Source organism: Castor canadensis, chromosome 8, assembly GCF_047511655.1.
Source record: "Castor canadensis chromosome 8, mCasCan1.hap1v2, whole genome shotgun sequence".
Taxonomy (NCBI): Eukaryota; Metazoa; Chordata; class Mammalia; order Rodentia; family Castoridae; genus Castor; species Castor canadensis.
The window spans coordinates 104655527-104677272 of NC_133393.1; the positions used below are offsets into that span (position 1 = coordinate 104655527).

Here is a 21746-nt window from a genome sequence, read left to right on the forward strand (position 1 = left end):
CATTTCTCATTTTAGAATATTTACTTTTCAATCCCCTAATAGTTGGCCCAGCCTGCCTACCTTACTCAGAGCAAACTGCCATCCTTGTAACGTCAGCCTCTCCAGACACTTAAGCCCTGGACCTTTACCCAAGCTACTTCTTTTGCCCATAACACCCTTCCAAACCAAGCCCAGACTAGTAAATGCTTGCTTAGCTACTAGCTCCACTATCACCTCAGAGCCTTCCCTGATTTGCTGTCCCTGTCCTATGCTCAAAGTGCTTTCCTCATGGTTCCATTATAGGGCTTATTGCATTGCATGCAAATGATGTTAATTACAAAAATGACAAGTATATGTCTTCAGGTCTGTAGACCAGGAGATAACCTAGAAGGCCCTGAGAGGAGGAAAAAAATGGATTTACCTGTGTCTCTCCAGTGCTCAGTGATGTTTGTCAGATGGATAGCATTAGTATTTTTATGTTCACTTTGTGTGTGTGCATGTGTGTGTATAGTACTGGAGTTTGAACTCTGGGCCTCATGCTTGCTAACTAAGTGCTCTACCACTGAAGCCCCTCCGCCAGTCTTATGTATATTTGCTCCTTGTTGAGTAGACATTGTTGATTGGCCATTGGTGAATTCAGTTTTTCTCAGATTATGTGGGTAAAAGGTGGATGTTCATGCAGTACTATAAGTATACTTTTATATCTAAGGATAAAATGAAGACATTTTTAATACACAGATTGTTTATTTCTTTGGTGATTTGCAGAGATACGATAGTGAAGAAAATGAATATTCCTGACATTTTAACAAAACTGGCTAATGTTCAGTATTTGCTAAGGTCTGAAAAATCTTAAGGAAGTGTGAGTGTGTGTGTGTGTGTGTGTGTGTGTGTGTGAGAGAGAGAGAGAGAGAGAAAAAGCTGTCTTTGTAGGTCTTGGTAACCTAAAGCTTGACAGGCATTTACTTTGTGATGCAGAATTGTGGTTTTCAGTTGTGAACTGTATGTTGAGGAAGCACAGGTAACTGGATCACTGCTGGTTTACCTTTTATCAGCACCAGAGCCAGAGCCAAGGTAATTCACAAGGAGCTGGACTGGAGGCTGTGAGAGCCCTCATTTATTGAAATGTACTTAAATCAAATTAAGCAACTGAGCTGACCAGCCAATCCAAAGTCTCATTCTAAGGAAACTTGAGTGAAATAATCAGTGTTTCCTTTGTTACTTTTCTAGATTGAAGGGTGGTAGACATATAAACTATGCCATTATTTGAGAGGTATTTAAAGCATTATGATATTCAGTGGATTTAGTTGGAATAACACGTACAGTTCAGAACTTTGTTGTAACTAGGACATAATAGTGGTAGTGGAACAATGATTTAAACAACAAAAATGATAAAATTTTAATTTGAAAAACACTCACGTTGCAATTAATTCAGTCAAAAAGATCCTAGACAGCTCTGATATTCAGGAAATTAACTTTAGGCAGCTAGATTTTGAAAAATATTTGCATTTAGAGGGTGTCTTTTGGTTTTCTTACCCTAAGTAAATGATAGACTAATGCTGGACAATTGTCACTTAAACTCTTATTTATGAACTCTTTGATTCATAGTTATACATTCTAATATATTTTCAACACTCTAATAAACTGTCTAGAAGTTCAGACCTGGGTCACTTCCGCTTGCTTCGTGTAATTACACACTCTGTGTAATTGTTGAACATTATAATTTTGCATCATAGGGTTTGGAGTCAGACAAACCCAAATGAAAATCTAAGCTTTGGTACTTAGTAGTTATCTGACTTCAAAACAAAACACTCTTCGCTCTGCTTCCATGTCTTCATCTCTCTAATGCAGGATACCACCTAATAGGATTGTTTTCAGAATAAAACAATAAGATAAGCTGCATCAAATACTTATCAGAGAGCCTGGAGTCATAGTAAGAACTAAATAAATATTCTGTTGTTAGATGGAAATGGTAAATTGCCTGGGAGATTAAGTTGTTTTCTAGTTGATACTGTGAAATTGTAATTACTGCAATAAGGGAAATAGCTTTAATTTAAAAAGATAAAAAAAAGACCTCACTTGCAATTAATTCAGTACAAAAGATTTAACTCGTTTTAAAGTTTTCCATTCTTAAAAGTTAGAAATATATGTAAGCTACTCCGCGTACTCCATAGACTCCACGTTGAGTTACACAGAAAAAGTCAATTTTAGAGGATATTCTGGACATTTTGCCAGTAACGCCATCATCCCAAAATGTAAATCTTTGTATTCTCTACCAATCAATGATTTCCACACACTGCCTTTTTCTGGTAGTGAAAATCAATCTACTAATAAGGTCTTAAATGTCCTTGCTTAATTATGGGGAAGTTAATGAAACTCTGCCTCTTGTACTTTCTAAATAACAGCACCACTGTGGGTCATTCTGATCTGTGTTGCCTTGAATCACCAATCACCTCAATTTATTGCCTTTTACCTTAGGCATCTTTCATTTGGAAAAAAGTGCAGATTTGTTTTCTATACTTTTACCTGAAAATGTTGGTAGGCCAAAATATTATGGCTTGCAAAATCTATGTTTTTTTACTACAAAAACTGATGTTTTTGTAGTAAGCTTTTGTTCTAAAATAATACTGAGTTTAACACCATTTCAAATGAAGGTATTGTAATAGACTTAGAAAAATGAATGCAACCTCTCTTTAACTGTCAGATATTTTGTAAAATTTCCTTTAAAATCAGAAATAGTGAGGATTAACCATACTGAGAAGACAGCTTCTTGCCTTCCTTAATTCAAAAGAGGGCTTTTCTCTTAACTCCCCAAAATGTGCTAATCAGCTCTTGAGTTCTAGGATGAAACTGTAGCTGAGAGCTAAGGGGTAGAACAACTTGATTCCATGTGGATCTGCTATACTATTTAGTTTGCCTAAATTGTTGGCAATATCACGATTCTAAAGTAGAAAAAGATCTTAGGGAACTGTATTTTCTTTGAAGCAGTGACCTGGAAGGTTACTTTTAGTCCAGCCACCCTGGATTTCCTTCCCCAGAACCTAAGCCTCTGGGCCAAGGTATCAAAAACATAGTTGGAGTTTATTTAATGAACTACATTTCTATCCCCCAAATTTTCAGAGACTTTAAATTCCTACCTGTTCTTTAAGACAATGCAGATCCAACACTCTGAAACTATTCCTGATGATGACACCCCAGAGCCAATGATCTTTCCTTTCCTAAACATCCTTTAGCCTGGATAGTCTATACCATCAAATCTAAAAGTTGTGGTTTTCTTTTTTCATTACAGTTTTAGTGGTAATTGGGCCATACAGTACTTATTATTGTTCGGATATGAAATGTCCCCCCAAAAGGCTCATGTGTTGAAGGCTTGTTCCCCAACTGGTGGTGCTGTTGAGAGGTGGTTGGATCCACAAGGCGTAAATTTCACCATTAACCTATTGATGATCATATTGAATGGCCTATTAGGAAGTGAGGCCCAGTTGGAGGAAGTAGGTCACTGGGAGCATACCTTGGAAGGTATATCTTGTCCCTAGCTCCTCCCACTCCCCTCTACTTCTGGCTACCATGAGGTAAGCAGCTTTACTCTACAATATGCCCCCCACCATGATGTTCTGCATCAACACAAGCTCACAGCAATAAGGTCAAGAGACTATGATCTGAAACCTCTGAAACTATGGGCCAAAATATACCCTTTTTTCTTTAAGTTGTTTTCCTCAAGTATTTTGTCACAGTGATGGAAAAGTTGACCAACAGTGTTTTATATGAAGGGAACATATTTTCCTAGCTCATCTCTTTGAAATCTTGTATTTAAAAGGAGACTACTCTTTCTGATGGAACTCCACATTGCAGATTCCACTTAAGAAAAACTAACTCACTGTCCAATAGAGCCATGTTGGTAATTTTAGGTTATTTAATAGTTACATTTTAAAATGTAAAAAGAAGCAGGAAGATAGATGGCATTAATTTTAATATCTTTTGTCAGACAGTATATCCAGGATTTCATAATTTCAACATTCATTAACATAAAAATATTGAGACCTTTTATGATTTTCTTTTAATCACACTAAGATTTTGGAATCTAGTGTGTGTTTTACATTACTGCACATCTCCATTTGAGCTAGTAATATTTGCAGTGCTCAGCGTGACTGATGGCTACGTATCAGGTAGAATAGCACTTCAGATTTCTCTATAATCTAAATGAAAAATCAGCTTCTACCTCTCCCCCCACAACAAACCAAATGGAAATACAGTACTCATTAGTTCCACACCAGAAGGCAGAAACAAGTGATTCATAAATAATGAAAATAATAGGAGGCTTAGGGGAAATCATGGATACCATTTATTACTGTGAGCATTGTTTTGGTTGGTGGGAGTTTGTTTAGGCCACTGATTCATCATTTGAATGGGCAACCATAAACTTACAAAGGAAACTATTTCATGAGATACAGGCTGATTAACATTTCATTTATTTATTTATCTATTTATATGTATTTGTGTTATTTTCTGGAATGAAAATCTGATCACTTTCTTGCTCAGAATTGTACAGTTTCTTCCATTTGGAGTTTCCAAAAGTTGCCTGGTGAAAAGATGTCCCTGGGGACTTACTAGGAATCCTCCACTCCAGGTACTACTATACCAACAAAAACAAAATATGCCACCTGGACACAGATATTTTTAGTGAGGACCCAAGGTGGTTTTTATCATCAAGCCAATTTGGAACAATGACCTATGAAATAAAGTTTTACTCCTTAGCATGCCACATTGAGTCTTTTTCTGACTTAGCCTGCAACTACATCTGTCACCACTGTAGATTTCAGCAACAGAGATGCACTGATAGCTGTCCTCCTTTCCTGTCATCCTCAGCCTAGAATGCTCTTCTCCCACATGTCTGGCCGCAAACTTCTGACAAGCCAATCTCAGATCCCCTTCTTTGTGCTTGCCTCTTTGCCCAGCATGGACAGTCCCTCTCCACACTTCTCATTGCTCTTTCACATTTCTACATGAAGACAGTGGAGGGCTGTAGTTCTCATTGTCTGTGCCTGTGTCTCCTCAATGAGGGTAGAGCTCAGGGAAATAGTAAGTATTATTCTAATGAAAACCTGTTGCCACTGCTAGTAATATGTCCAGCTGTTTCTTAGGTTTATAGATGCACCCTGCTTTACACATATGTATTGTTTATTTATTTTTGATGGTTTGGTTTTTTTCTTTTTTTTTTTTTTTAGATTCTGGAGATTAAACCCAAGGCCTTACACATTCTAGACAAGTGCTCTACCTCCCAAACTATACCTCCAGCCCTTTTTTTGTTTTGTTTTGTATATATATAACACTTGGCCTTATATCATCAAATTTAATTCTCACCACAGTCTTATGATGTGGGGATGATTATTATATACAACAAAACTTTGAGAGATTAAGTAACTTGCCCCATGTCACATGACTTGTAATAGGTGACACTGTAACTTAAACCTGAATTTATTCTGCTATTACCTAATTTCTGTGCAGTGTTGTACAAGAAGCATAAATCTTTCAGCATTCCAGTGAAGTAGAGAAATAGCCTTTGCTTATTCAGGCAATTAACTTTAAAAAAAATCAAGCTCAGTTTTATAGATTTTTTTCTATTCTGTATTTTCATTCTAAAGAGTATATTTTACAAAATATGCACCTGGTGTTTAGTTAATCAGCAGTCACCAGGTTGTATAAATATTCATATAAGCAATGAGCACGTAAATAGTCAATAGAACCAATTAGAGCCTCATTGGGTTGTTATTCTTTTGAAGGTGTTCCAGTGGCTCTCCCCTGTTTGAAAAAAAATTCCTTATATCCTTTAGATAAAGGTCCTAATATTTCTTAACAGAATGTAAACTCTTTTGGTACAAGAAAAATAAATGAACAAATGAGAAAACAAAGTAACTGACATGGCCTGTGATGCTTTAGAACTATTATTATATTATTATTTGCTAGGTGATCATGAGTATCAGACCAGTCTATCAGTTTTATGCCCTAGTCCTAGGCATGCAGTAACATAGTAGAGAAAGAGTTCAGTCTGGATCAGTCTTTCCATGGGATTTATATTAGCCTGTGGTTTGCACAAATTTATTTTAAGAGTTAGGACTTCCTCTTATCAGAGCAATAGCAAGAAACTTCATTTCCTCCATTTCTGGCCAATTTCATTTTATCTGGTAAATGTTAGTCAGATTTTTATAGCTTAGAGGATCTATATTTTTTCTTTTTACAAATTAATTACAGTTGTTTGAAAGCAAACTCTTTATGTTTTGTTCTTGTTTGATTATTGATGCTGATTATTCTGTTTGATGCTCTGGTAGAACAGAAATGAAATAACTATCATTAAAAAAAATAGTAAATTTTAGCCCCCATTAAAACAGCCATTATGATTATTTAGTTCTTCCTGACCTAGATTTGAATAATGACTGCCTAGAGCTGGCTCAGGGGTCACATTCTTCCACCTAAAATGTGCTGTTTTATGCAGTTATAGGAGAGCCATGGTAATAAGCCCTCCTCATATTCTATTAGTAAAACTTTTCTGTAGTGTTAGAAATTGTAGCAATTAATGTGCAGATGATGCTAGCCAGTAAGCAAATTCACTGTCTGGCTTATGAATATATTCAGGAGAAAATGAAAAGATTGAGGCAAGAGTCATTTTATGCAGACATCATTTTAAAGAATGTGTGTGTGTGTATGTGTGCACATGTATATAGAGTCTAACTTGACAAAAAAATACCAAAAAAGTACTATGCATGAAAATGTAAGTTGTTGTATATTATTACTGTTTTTATTATCGGTAGTTAGAAAGGCATCAATAACTGAAATTTCTTGGAATTATCTTATGGCTATCTTTTAAAAAATATATAGTAGCTATTTTGAGATATAATTTATATATCATACAATTTATAAACTCAGTGACTTTTTTAGTATATCCAGAAAGTTTTATAACTATCACCATACTCAATTTTAAATCATTTCCATCACTCTAAAAAGAAACCCCATGCCCATTAACATTTACTTACCACTTCCCTCCAAGTTCCCCAACCCTAGGCAACACTAATTTACCTTCCCTCTCTATGAATTGGTCCATTCTGGACATTTCACATATATGGAATCATACATTATCTAGACTTTAAAGAGAGAGTGTTATAATACTAAGGTTATATTTTGAAGGTTCATCCATGTTGTAACATAAATCAGTACTTTCTATGGTTAGACAATACTCCATTGTATAGCCAAAACACACTTTATCTCTTCATTAATTGATAAACATTTGTGTTGTCCCACTTTCCAACTATTATGAATAATACACATTTGTATACAAGTTTTTGTATGAAAATACGCTTTCATTTCTCTTAGCAGTAGAAATGTTGAATTATCTAATAGCTCCATGTGTAACCTTGTCAGGAGTTGCCAGAATGTTTTTCAATGTGAAATCTCAATGTGAATATTCCTACCAGCAATGTAAGAGGTTTCCAATTTCTATCTTTTTTATTATAGCCATGAAGTGAGTATGAAGTTCTATCCATTGTGCTTTGGAGTCACCTCTCCCTGATGGCTAAGACACTGCTACTTTACATATACTATTGGCTATTTGTATATTTTCTTGGGAGAAAAATCTGTTGAGATCCTTTGCCCGTTTTTAAAATTCATTTTCTTTTATTTTTATTATTTGGTTTAAGACTGTGTACTTTAAATACAAATCTCTTATCAGATACGATTTGCAAACATATTCTCTCACTCTGTGGAGTACCTTTTCACTTTCTTGATGGTTACAGCTGTGTATCTTGTAACCTACTTACCCTTCAGGGCATTATTTCTTATAAATTCTCCTATTCGGAGTCAGTTTCCACTCTTATTTCCATAGTGTCCCCTTATTATAGCCCTGGTCACAGTGTATTGCTATTAGCAGGATAGGGGTGACTACCTTAATAAAGTTGCTGAATCTGACAAAGTTTCATATCTCCAGGGTCTGGCATTCTGCCGTACACAGAATGGGAGTGCAGTATTTGTCCAGCTAAACTAAAACAAACCTGAGTGTGGAAAAAAAAAATGACCCAGATGAATACTGATCCAAGAACTCTTAACAGGAATGGCCTTAATAGGCCTGTCAAAATATCTGGGGTGGGAGGGAACTTGCCATCCTTGGTATAGAAATAAGTTTCATGATTTTTCAAGACATTTTAGTTGTCTCAGCCCAGTCATCCTCAGAACTCCCTAGTTCTTCATTTAAAATCCTGGTAGAAGCAAGCAGAAAATATTTGAAGAGAAAGTCCTGGTGCTTTTTGTGTACCTTTAATGAGATTTGAGATTTGTTCTTTCAGCCAGTTTTATTTCCTATTTGGAATTAGGCAACTTAAACACAAACACACAGAAAAAACTAGTTGATAGGCTAAGATGCTTGATTTATTTTCTCTTAGCACAGCAAGATGTGCAAAAATTACTTCATTTCAAAAGACTTACTGGAATTTCTGAATGAGAAATACCCCCACCCTTGATTTTTTTTTTCCTTCATGAAACAAAAATAGCTGTGTATTTTTGGAAGAAAGAGTTTGGCAGATATGCTGATTAAAATGCTGTATTGGAAAACACTTTGATTGGCTAAAAACCAGATGGTGTTCGTGGTAGTTAAAAGCCTATGATTCTGTGTTCACACTGGTCCGCCACACTTCTGTGAAGTTAGTAAGAGGATCCCTCAATCCAGAAGTGGGGAAGCCAAGAGAGGACATGAGACCCCCCAGAAACAGCATTTCCTGGAGCATTATCTTACCAAGGTCAAGAATCTTGTGTCCTCTTTCCCAGGATATAGGCCAGCCCATAGGATAGCTGCTCACACATGTTTGATGGGGAGAAGGAGGGCGGGAAGTATTTGCTTAGCCAGACTGACAGAACAAGGTTGGCTGTCCCTGGGGAATACCACTACCTGAAATTCTTAGATAAAGTATCTATTCTCCTTAAACTTCAATTTAATCATTGTACAATGGCGGGCAATGCTAGTAATTCCTCGTAGAGTAGTAAACACTGAATTATAATTAGATATTAAGTTCAGGAAATTTCCTGGCCATCTCCTTCACTCTGAACTTGAACACCCTGCTATTGGTGAGCTTGAATTAACAGGGTCAAATTTGTGCATATCTGCAACAACTCAGGCCTTCTTACCAAAGAAAAATCACAGGAAGAAATAGAAGAAGTGTTATTTGAACACTAATTTATTCTATTTCCACTGAATTTGATTCAGCACCCTCCTTGAGAATGTATGTATTGACACTTGGGAAGATGAAATAAAGTTATCCACTAAGAATATTCTTGTCTTTGGATCTTTGTCCTGGATCTTAGAACAAAAACAAGCCAGTAGTTAGTAGTTACTGTATCTCATTTTCCAAAACACACATGTTTCTTTGTAACAGTCACTTATAAATATTTTTGCATGCCACATTTTTGCTTTGTGCTTTTGCTACATCAGTAAATGACTAACCTTCATGTTCCTGATATATTAAAATTGTCAAAGGATTCTTTCAGGATTATGTGTGTCGATAAGGGTGTTAGTTTGAACAATGTACACAAAGTGAAGGCCAACAGAACAGAATAATTAGGTGAAATCTGAGGGTTGCCATACAATGAATGGATTATTTGGATATAGAAAAAAGTTATTTTTAGGCATGGCACTCCTATAAACCCTGAAGCTATGTGCTCTACAAATAAGAAATTTATGCACTAAATAAAAATTACCACATGTCGTCTTTGTATGTGCCAACTGGCAAATGTGTAGTACTCAAAACTCTGGAAGAAATTACGCCATTTCTTTCCTATTTAAACTCAAAAGAGATAGTTGAAGTAAAATGCTGTTGAATAAATTACAATGTACTCAGCTACCAAAGATGTCCCAGGTTCTGAATTGTTATCTAAAAGACTTTAATCATTTTCCTTCATAACTCCATGCATGTTTGTGGCATTACATGTGTGATCCATATTTCTATTCTAATTCATTACATTCCTTCTTGAGTCTCATCTCATTCTTTTAAAGGGTCAGCAGAAATATATATATATATATATATGTTTATATATATGTATAAAACAGAGCTAAATATATAATAGGATTCATTCCTTATGTCTTGCACACACAAGTACATTTCAATAATTTTCATGAAATCATCAAATGGATTCTGTTCTTTCCTTAGAAATTCGAGCTCAATTGGTAGAACAACAAAAATGCCTTGAGCAGCAAACGGAGATGCGAGTCCAGCTTCTCCAGGATCTGCAAGATTTCTTTCGGAAAAAAGCTGAAATTGAGACGGAATATTCTCGGAACCTAGAAAAGTTGGCCGAAAGGTTCATGGCAAAAACAAGAAGCACTAAGGACCATCAACAGTACAAGTAAGAGAGCCTTCCCTCAAATGCACTGTCCACAGTGATACCCTGCCTTTTCACCAGCCCTTATTCTAGGTTTTTCCATTTTCATCTGAGAAGCTACTGGTGGGCAGTTCCCTATTTTTTTTTTAAATCCTCTGCATTTTTAGTTTATGGGTATTAATTTATCATATTTTAAACTAATGGTATTCTTTGGAGATTTTCCTGTTACCAATACAAATATATTTATGGATAAGTTCATATATGTAAGAAGAGAAAACATGTTTGTAAAATTCTTAATTACAGAAAGTTGAATTACTATCAAACCCAGGTAGACATTTGAAAGGCTAAATTTAAAATAGCTGCTTAGAGCAAAGACTTCTAGATTTCTATAGTGATTTTTCATGAAAACAAGCAATAACAGATGCTTGAGTTTAACACTCTCTGTCCTTTACCCAGCATGTTTGTGGTCATTGCCATTGAAACTGATTTAAAACAAAGGCTTAGTCAAACACTTATGAATGAGCATAATTAAACCTCAGCATTAATTGTACTTCATTTGTTTAAGAAATACATACAGGTTATTCTGTTAATGAAATTTGCTTTATAATTTAAATCTTGGCATCAAAGAGAGACAAGACAGCAGACAACTCCAGTAGAATATACAAGGTGAGTCAGGGATAAGCATGGGGTGCCATGGGCAGACATGACTGAAATACATTCAGTCATGATGGGAAGGGAAGGTCCTGGAAGAAATGATACCTAACCAGAGAACTGAAGACCAGTTGGCCAGTAAAGGGAGCCCAGGAGGATACTCCAGTCAAGCAGTACTTTATGGATAAGGGGCCAGAAGGGAAGGGGTAGACATCAGGTTTGCAGAACAGAAAGTAGTTCTGTGGGAGTTAGCAGTAAGTGGGTGACTTGTGTGGCTACTGGCGTAAATTGGAGCAGATCATGGTTTCTTATACATCTCCTGGGTAGTTTTGACTTTGTCCTGCAGACATGAGAAACCTTTGGAGAATTTTAAGTAGAAGGGTGACCTGCCCACTCCTGAGTTTTAAAATGATGACAAAATCCAGAAGTAGGATTGTGAACTTGAGAAACATACAGTAAGGGAAGGAAGAACACAGGAGGGCTTTCACAGTGATGGTAAAGTAGCCATTCTGAAGGTAGAGAGGATAAACCTATTTGGAAAATAGTAAAAAGGCAGCACAGACTTTTATTTCTGCAAAGTCAGTGGGCCAGATAATATGACAAACACCTATACCACAAAACTTCCAGAAATGCTGGTTAAAATATAATAGACACCTTTGTAAATGTGTAACTAAACTCACAAGAAAATAAGAGAAATTCACAGGAGCCAAAAAAGGAAGAGAAAGGTGAACATGTAAGTGACAGTAGTACTACCCAGTAATTGCACATGGAGACAGAAGGTGAAGTCTGTCAGAAAAGCACTGAGGGCTTTTCCACCTCCAGCCCTTCTGCATTCCGGGACCACAGAAGAGCTCTCGCCCCCAGTGAAGTGGTAAAATCGAAAACCATCATCCCTGCACAAGGTCCTAGAAGGGGCTGCTGAGAACCATGCTTTTTCTTCACTGCTGACTCTGCAGTTCCATTTTACAACCCTCCCTGACCTTGGAGCCTACATAAAAAGTAGGGTGGGGTACTTTTGCAGAAGCAAATTGTGAAGCTATTCTGGATAAGTAATTCATTTGTCTCTTTTCTTCCCTTCTTTTTTCAATGACTTTAATCTCTGCTTTGAGTCCAGCATAGAAATAAATTTTAAAGATGATTCCCAGGGTGATGACATGTCAAATGTACTACAGAGACTGAAGCTGGAAAGAGGAGAATAGAACCAGTATTATATTCACATTTATAGTGACTGTCCCTTCTAAAAGGCAATTGCAAATAAGTAAACCATCCACTCATGGTTTAGTGTCTTCTTCTGTGTCTATATTTAAGTTGTAAACTAAAAATATTGGTGGGCGCCTACTCTTTATCTGCAGGTTTGTTTGATAGTTTTCTTCAAATGATAAGCAGGTAGGAATTATCTTTGACTTGAGTAAGTTTGTTATTGAATGTGGAACTGAAGATGAAATGGATAATAAGTCTGTGGGAAGGATAAACCAGGGTTAGGAATAACTCAAACACAGGCTTTATTAAATCGCCAGCACAGGGTTTGAATAATGACTATACTGTGTAACTTCTGGCAAGTTACATATCCCCTCTGAGCCTTGGTTCCTAACATGTAAAATGGGGTCTTATGATTAGGGAATGGCAAAGTAGTTGTTATGACTGATTGCTGGCTTGGTATACACATACAGTATTACTTTTCCCCTCTACCAAACCAGCACTGTATCTTTAACACATTAAATTTACCAGTCATTTGATTTGGACTCTGGAGTCTGCTCTTTAGTGTTGGGATGTTTATTGTGTAGAACAATCCTTGGCCTAAAGTTGCCATTGCTTAATAGAAAGAGTAAGGCTTGGATCCACCTCCCTGGACACAAAGATTTGTTCTGACACTTGCTTTGGTTTTTATCAAACCACTGTGCCTTGCTAAGCTTCTTCTTATTGATAGAAAGGACACAAAGAATCCCTGCCTTAAAATGACTGTGGGAAGTATTAAGTAGAGTTAATATCAAGTCTTTAGAGTAGTCCCTGGACAAAAGCAGCTGACTTTATATAGCACTTGCTATGTGCTCAAGACATTATTGTAAGCATGCAAATATGCATATTAACTCAAATCATCCTTGTAATAATCTTAAGAGGTGAGTTCTGGTTAAAATAAAGTCACTGAGGTACAGAGAGGTTCAAACAATTTTTCTAGGACCATATACCCAATAGGCGGTAGCTAGAATAAGAGCCATCCTGACCTGTGTACTACTTCTTACTCAGTAAATGATAGTTGCTATTTTTATTATTGATATTATTATGATTTCTTCTACTGACAGTAACAAGCAATAATAATAAGGTGTCCAGTCAATGAAACTTATTTAATGCTTACAAAATGGGCCAAGGCACTAAAGATACAAAGATATATGAAATATTCCCAAGGAATTGATGAGATACTTCAAGATAAAAGACACATAAAAATTGATATAACTAAGGTAACAATAGGAAGGCTCTGATCACTTGCCATGGAACCACTGCTCCTTGTTTGATGGTTTTGAGAAAAAAGGAGGGGGGAGTCCCCCTAGGTGGAGGGTATAATTTGAATGTGCCTTTGGAAGAGGGGGGCTGCTGTCAGGGGCATCAGTGATAGAAGCCTAGATCAGGCATTTCTTCTCCATGTTCATTTCGGCCTCACTCTCCTCTTCCTTTTTCTTCTAGAGAGAGTTTTGATTCAATGCAATTTTGTTTTATATTTTCTGAGGCAGAGTCTTTTTGTGAAGACCAGTCTGACCCTAAACTCACAATTCTCCTGCCTCAGCCTCCAGAGATTCAGTGCAGTATTAAATCTGAAATCTGAGAGGCAAAATGGCAGAAAAACTCCACTTAATCATTTCTTTCCTAACTTAAAAATATTCAGGGTCAAAAATGTTCATGAATAATAAAATAACACATCTGATTTAGATAGCTCTGTGTCCCTGAGTTAGGATAAATGCTCTGCCATTTTGCCATTTTACAGTTAATTTTTAAAGTTAAAAAAAGGTACTTTGATTTTTTTTTTAAGCAGTGACATTTTAGTTGCTCAAAGTTTTTGTTTGTAGTTTTTTCTTTGAGATTATTAAAAATGTCTCCTTTCGTGACTCGTAGTCATATTTAGCTTTATTATCTAGAATAAAGCCAGGAGCAGTTACAAATCTAAAATAGTTTAATGGGTTTGAACAGGACATGTGACAAGTCATAAGCCAGCAAAGTTCTTAGTTCTATTCATGAGCCTTGAGACAATACTATAAAGTTCGGACTCCCCAGAAACACTTTCTGTAGGCTGGAGGTTATGTGTCAGGGGATTAATAAATAACCCTCAAATTTGTATTCCATGGAAAGCATAACTGGCCAAATTTCTTTTCCAGCAGCAGACTGAACATTCAAAGCACACTTTGTGTGCAGTGGCAAACCACAGTCTGTCTGTGAGACAGTAGTCAATAGATTTTTATGTAAACATAGATCTTCAGTGGGGTGTTTAAACCTGAGGGCTGCTGAGCACTGTGGACTTCAGGGTCCCGCATCCCTCGTCAGGAGTGTGGCTTTTCACAGATGTTCTTGGTGCAAGTTTTCCTTCCAAGCCTGGCAAGTTGCTGGCTCTGAACTGTACACAGGCGGACTGTTCAGATCTAAGAAATGCTCAGAGCAAGAACAGCGACAGTACCCACCTGCTGTGGCTCCTAAATCTGCTTGGATGACGTCACTGAGTTGATTGAGGCAGCTTTGAAATTGATGTAACTCTGTCCTTCTGCACTTCTCAGGAAGGACCAGAACCTGCTGTCTCCAGTGAACTGCTGGTATTTGCTTCTGAACCAAGTGAGGAGAGAAAGCAAAGACCATGCCACCCTGAGTGATATCTACCTGAACAATGTGATTATGCGGTTTATGCAGATCAGTGAGGATTCTACCAGGATGTTCAAAAAGGTATGCCCCATAAATCCTGCCCTTCTGTGATTGCTGACCGCCACTTGCCTATAACCAAGGACAGAGAATGGCATCTGAAAAAAATAAAGGAATGAATTTTGTACCCACAGAATAACACACTAAACCTAATCAGGTATCCTTACAGAATGTGTGTATATAACATGAGTGTGTTTAGCATGTAATATTGTATGCTAAATGTTCTTATTTATATCCAGTAAAGTACTGGACTGAGACCTGGACATCGTGAGCAAAACTTTGAAAAAGAGATACCTGCAAATTGCACCTCTGTCCTTAGGAACTGCTGGCTGCACTTATTAAAAGTCAGACAAGAGAGGAAGAGCCTCAGATTCTGTCTTTTGGGCTCACACATGATGAGACTTGTGAAGAACAAGATTACCACGAGTGCTGCTCTCTCAGGAAAACGTTATCACAACTTTTCTTCCTCCCACCAGACCAACAGTGGAGGCTGTGAGAGAGCGATGTGAAAAAAATTACACAGAGCCCAGAAAATTCAGCTCCTTACACACAAGAGAGCTTCCTCCTTCCCAAATCCAAAAAAAAAAAAAGAACTGAGCTCTTTTAAGGTTTTTATCATCATTACCAGCCTCAGCAAAAAAATTTTTTGTTGTTGTTTGGACATTTTTGCCCAGAACAATAACAAAATGTCCTGTGTGGGGAATGCAGCTACTTGCTTAGTAATACTGACTTTCGGTTTTCATGTCAGTGGGGCAAGAATCCCCCAACCCTCCTTGTTTTGTGCTAATCGTGTTTAGTGCCTATATTTATACCTGAACCATTCTTCAGTAAGCAGTCATCACTTTCAAAAAGGGGGGCAGGGAACCACCCTGTAGATTAATGATATATTTATGTTTCAGAGGGGCCTCTTTAAACAAAGACGCAGTGTTAAGCAAACCAGCTGCAAAACTTCTTAGTCGTGTTTGATGTATGCACATTAGATTTGATTTCTGATCTAGAAAAGGAATTTAGTAAACTCAAAGTCATCTTGTGCTCTATGATGTAGGAAAAAAAGTGTTTCAAACAAAGCTGAATTTTTTATAAATTGGAACTAAGGAGCATATTAATTAAGAAAAAATAGTAGCACTTTAAAAATATAGTTTATGGTGTGAAAATGAAGTAATTTTCTTATGCAGAGTGCCTTCTGCAGACACCTCATTTAAGTTGGCAGGTTTCTGTGAGCATCTCTGGTAAGCAGGAGATGTGATGTTAGGTGTCAGAAAAGCTACAAAAATGAAGAAGACCAGCTCTCATGCTCAAGGAGGCTGTGGATTATCCAAATTTGGATGGTGCTAAAAGATGCTTCCCAGCCATGAGGACGCTGGCAACAGTTCGGCCAGGGGCCTCTAGGACCTGCACCTCAATAGAGCTCATTTATTCATCCATTTAACAAAGCATCTTTAAAAATGCCTGACTGGCGAAGCAGAGTTAAAAGACATGCCCTTGCCTGTAAGGAGCTCATCACTGTAATTAAGAATTAACAGGCTAAGGAGATGCACAGCCTGCTGAGGGAGCCGAAGGCTGGACTTAGTGTTACTTAGGGGGTAGGAAATGCTTGTCACAAGTGGGAACACTTGAAGTGAAGCTTTAGGAGGAGGAGGCATTCATGAAGCAATGACAAAGAGCTCTTCTAAAGAAAGCGAAGGCATGCATGCAGGTAAAGGAAAGAGTTTGATGTGACTGGACAAGGGCTGTATGGGAGTGAGTTGTGGGATGTGAAGCTAGGCTAAAAGATCAAATAAGAATCACTAAGATGTGGACTAGAGATGTGACTCAAGTGGTGGCATGCTTGCCAAGCAAGGGCAAGGCCCTGAGTCACTAAGATGTAAGGGTTGTATTTGTGTTTTTGGAAGAACTGGGGTTTGAACTCAGAAACTTGCATTTGCTAGGCAAGTGTTCTACCACTTGAGTTGTGTCTCTAGCCATTTTTTTTGTTGTTGTTATTTTTCAGATAGGATCTTATGTTTTTACCCAGACCAACCTTGGACTCAGGTCCTTCCTTTCTCTGTCTCCCAAGTAATTGTGATTATAGGCTTGGGCCACCACACTGAGCTCAGGATTTGCATTTTGTAAATCAAAGTCAAGGGCTTGGTAAAGTTGATAGAAACCTAGGGATGAGAGTCAAATGGATTTGGATTTGAATCCCAGCTCTTCTGCTTCCCTGCGTATGGTCTTGGGAGATAATTCAGGAGAATATTTTCTACTCATCAAAGGAATAAATGAGGCAAAATTGGACAGGGTGAGAGGCCGAAACAGTGGGAGCTCTGAGGCTCTTATGGTCCTTGGCCTTTGGCATTGTCTCATATCCAGGCAAGGAGGCCTGGTCTTTGTTTTGCAGTCATTGGATCTGGACTACTTTTGGAGGAAGAGATAAGAAACCTTGGGAGAGGCAGCTCCCATGGCAGAGGGTAATTCCCAAGGGTTATTCCCAGAGAGGAATCAGCTGTGAGTTTCAACAGTCAGCAGCCAATATTCCCAGTAGTTGGGGCTCATGAGTTCCTGGCTGTTGAAAAAGGATCTGGGGAATGCACAGTAAATAGAGGGATAGGAAACACTGTCTGTGTGTTGGCTATCTAGCATTCCTGTTTTCAGATTTTCAAGGCTCAAAGTACATGCAGTGTATTCCTGTTAACTTTGATATTAGTGAGGGAATAACTCATGCTTCCTGAACAGTTTTCTCTCTCTTAACTTTTGCTGTCCAGCAGAGAAGGTACCAGTCCTTGCAACCATGGGTATCAAATTCTACCTTCCTCAAGGGAAAACAGCAGACTACACACCTCACCTTTCCATCTTTGTTATTGATGGAAAAAGAAAGAACAAGGGAAGCAGAAGGCAACAGGGAGAGACAGGCCAGAAGTTCACTGAGAAGCCAGCTGCACCCAATTGAATACATTTATCCTCTGAGTGGAAAGAAAGTCAGAATCTGAATATTTCAAGTCTAAGAATTTCATGACCTTTAGATTAGAAAGCAAGAGTAAACTTTTCAATTTTTGTTGTTGTTGTTGTTACTGTTTTTGTTTTGTTTTTCTTTTTTTTCAGTACTGGGCCTTGAACTCAGGGCCTACACCTTGAGCCACTCCACCAGTCCTTTTTTGTGTGTGTGTGTTTTTTTTTTTTTTTTTTTTTGACATAAGGTCTTGCAAACTATTTGCCCAGGCTGGCTTTGAACCATGATCCTCTTGATCTCTGCCTCCTGAGTAGCTAGGATTATAGGCATTTGTTTTTCTCAATCCCTAACTTTTTCCTTCTCCAGCTCTTCTTCAATTGTTAAGGTTCTAGGTGAGAAGCCATCACAGTTGGTTTGAAGTGACTTTGAGAGCTGCTGAAGAGTCCTTAGTGGGCACAATAACTCTCTCCTTACGAGGGAATTTTGAGACTTCCTCATTTTTCAAAACTATTCCCATGACTGTATGGAGATCCTGATAGGTGCTGTATGTGTGACAGCTTGGGCCTCTTAAGCAGCTGTATCATATTCAACAACAGAGAATCCTTTTTCCCAAACTATTCTCTCAAGTAAGTTTGGAGCAGGTAATTCTGGGAATGTTTTTATGTCCAAATGGGTGTAATAATTAAGAAAACATACACATTGGGGATGGTGACTCACATCTGTTATCCCAGCTACTCAGGAAGTAGAAATTGGGAGCATATTGGTTTAAGGCCAGTCCAGCCAAAAAGTTATTGAGACTCCAATCTCAACAAACAAACTGGGCATGGTGGTACATGCCTGTAATCCCAACTACAGTGGAGGCAGAGGTAGGAGTATTGTGGTCTGAGGCCACTGGGACCCTATCTAAAAAATAACATAAAGCCAAAAGGGCTGAAGAGTGGTTCAAGCAGTAGAGTGCTTGCCTAGCAAAAAAAAGGAACCAATTATACGTATATTTGCCTCATTTTTCAATAGGTGGAAAAAGTGAAATTTTCCTAAAGTAATGCTTATTTATTCAAGTATTGATTATTTTAAATTTAGACATTTATCATCTTTTTTTTTTTTTTTTTGGTCTTTTCTTTTTTGGTGCTGGGATTGAACCCAGGACCTCGCACATGCAAGGCAAGTGCTATACCACTAAGCTACATTCCAGCCCGACATTTATCATCTTAAGTGAAGTTGGCCAGGTTCAGAAGGCCAAAGGCCACACATTTTTCTCTCATATGTGGACTATAGACTCATTACAAATATGAGTAATGTTATAAAAAAACAGGTCACGCTAAGGGGAGGTTACATGAGAGAGGGGGTAAAAGAAGGAAGTTAAGGTGGATATGGTTGATGTACTTTCTGTACAAGAATGAATAGAGAATTTTTAAACTGTTGAAACTGCATAAGAAGAGGACTCAGATAGACAGGAGGAAAATAGAGGAGATGAACCAATTAGGGTTATAATACATATATACATGAAATGTCACAAGGAAACTTCCTGTATAGCTGTCTTAAACAAACAAAAATGACTTTTTTTTTTCCAATAAAACGGAGAACAGGAAAGTAAAACAGGTCCTGTCTGGTGTTTGATACTAGTGGGAGGGGAAAGTTTTAAGGGAACAGTGAAGGAGGGTAAATGTGGTAAAAATATTATGTACTCATGTATGAAGACAGAAAAGTGAGACCTGTCAAAACTATTCTAGGAATGGGGCGGGGAGGAGATAAAGGAAAATGATGGTAGGGATTAATTCAATGATGATTTATTGTAAAAACTCTTGTAAATGTCACAGTGTACCCCCATTACAACAATAATATGACAATAAAAAAAAATAAATAGAATTTAGATATTTAAAGAAAGCTCTAAATGAAGCCCATTGGTAAGAATAACATCGTAATTCTGCTTTTAAGCTCTGAGATCAGGCATTTTGAATATAAATCTCCCCATTGTCAGTAGCTTGTAGACTTGGGAGTCTTTGCAAACCTTCTAAGTCTCAATTCCCATGTCTGTAAAGTGGATATAGTAGCCTGTTCCAGGTAGTTGTGTGAAGGACTCCTGAGTCGTATATAGAAAGCAACTTAGCCTAGTGTCTGGACTCAAATGCTAAGTAACTTTTAGCTAGTATCTTTACTGTTATCTATATTCTAATCATTTACTCCATATACTTGAAATAATTATGAGAAATTCTGATTTAATTTCACAGTAAGTAAACATGTCCTCATTTTAAGGAGAATATGTGGCACAACTTGTGATAAACATGTTTGGATCATCAGGTTTTATTTATTTATCACTCATTATGAAGTTCCAACCTATATTTATAAGCTGACTCAGAAATGCCCTGGAAACATCATTGCTTGTACTGAATTAAAATTTTTGTCCTTCCCTTTAAACAATTAGTAAACAAGCAAGTAGATACTGATCAGGTCAGCCCTCCTGGCCTCTCAGATCTCCAGCGGGCATTTCACTGAAGTCTACCTCTGGGGCTTCATTGAATCCTTCATTTTTTCAGCAAAATGAGTTGCTCAGTTCCAGAGCCTCCATTCTACATGGACAATGCAAACACAGACAGGAAAGGACTTGGATTTTTGCACTGTTGACTTCTGTTTACCATCTTAGAAGGTCAGAATCTGGGGACTCCTGTATGCAAGGGTTTGTTTCGCTATCAAGCCTCATTTTTCTTCCAAACAACAAAGGCTGATGATGTGCCTCCTGCCCTGGGCTCTAGCCCTCCCTCCTGGAGTCATGAGATTTTGCTTCTTCTTTCCATTACTCATCCTGAAAGAGAGTGTTTTGCATCTGGTCTGATACTGCAGCCAGAAAATGTGCAGTTCATAGGCTCCACATAAAAATGTAATTGATGTCAGCAGTCACAGTTGCAGGACAGGCTACAGCCAGCTTGCAGGAATCATTTTATTTAATCACCTATTTACAATTCCTTACTTACCAATTTTAGCAAGTGTAAGGGAGGATACCATAAAATGGTAGCATTTGAATATGTTAACTTACCTCTGTGTCTTAAATGATCTTGAAGGCTGCCATTTTTCCATGAATTGTTTTTAATATATTCATATATTTTTTCTCTTTCACTGTTCTGCATAAATGTATGTACTAGCATGATTTCTTGTTTCTTCACCAACAATCACAACATTTGTAAGAGGCCACTTGCTGATTTTTAACTGCACCAAGCACCAAGCTCTGTATCTTTCTCCATTGGTCATAGCTGCCCAATGAACAGGTATTACAATACACATTTGGGGGATGAGAAAAGAAAATGCTCAGGGAGGTAAGTTGCAGGGCCTGGCTGGCAAGTCATTTGCCCATATGCTTTAGAGAGTTCATAGCTACTGCGGACTCTTGGTAATACTTGTTTTTGGTAATACTTGGAAATGTCACTCAAAATGCATAGGGTCAAAAATTTCTGAGAACTAGGGCACGATGGTTCTTGGCCCTGTTCATCTCTCACAAAAATCCTGAAAGAAGCTATTCCTAGGGGAGAAAGAAAAATCTGCCCATCATTCACATTATCCACAGGGAATCAAAGGAGCCAAGATTGGCCTTGGGCCACTGAGAATAACCTCCTTTGGCATAAATGCATAGGTTATCAGATTTAGATTCATAGAAATTAAATTAACCCACTTTTGGTATTGCCGATTATGAGGCTTAATCTGAAAAGAAGGAGAGAATACGAAAGATTCAGAATCATTTTACTTTTATCAAAGCAAGTCATGTCTATTTAAGTACCTCGATATAAAAAAAACACTCAATATGAAAAAAGACATTTCATGGAAATAAAGCTAGCAAATAGACCATTTAAAATAAGTTAATACTCAAACTGATGCTTTGGTCAAAGTTAATAAAGTCTGCTACAGATCTCTAAGGCTCTGACCTTGTTTTGAATAAAAGTTCCCTCAATTT

The 21746-nt window shown here is 37.6% G+C and overlaps 1 protein-coding gene across 3 annotated transcripts in view; it reads left to right on the plus strand.

Annotated features, from left to right (window-relative positions):
- Srgap1 (SLIT-ROBO Rho GTPase activating protein 1) overlaps nt 1–21746 on the plus strand; it is a 270652-nt gene that overhangs the window by 116304 nt on the left and 132602 nt on the right. For all 3 annotated transcript variants that reach the window (XM_074083816.1, XM_074083818.1, XM_074083817.1), the window contains exons 2-3: nt 10161–10356; nt 14742–14904. In XM_074083816.1, the coding sequence (XP_073939917.1) occupies nt 10161–10356; nt 14742–14904 (359 nt within the window). The remainder of the gene's footprint in view (nt 1–10160; nt 10357–14741; nt 14905–21746) is intronic.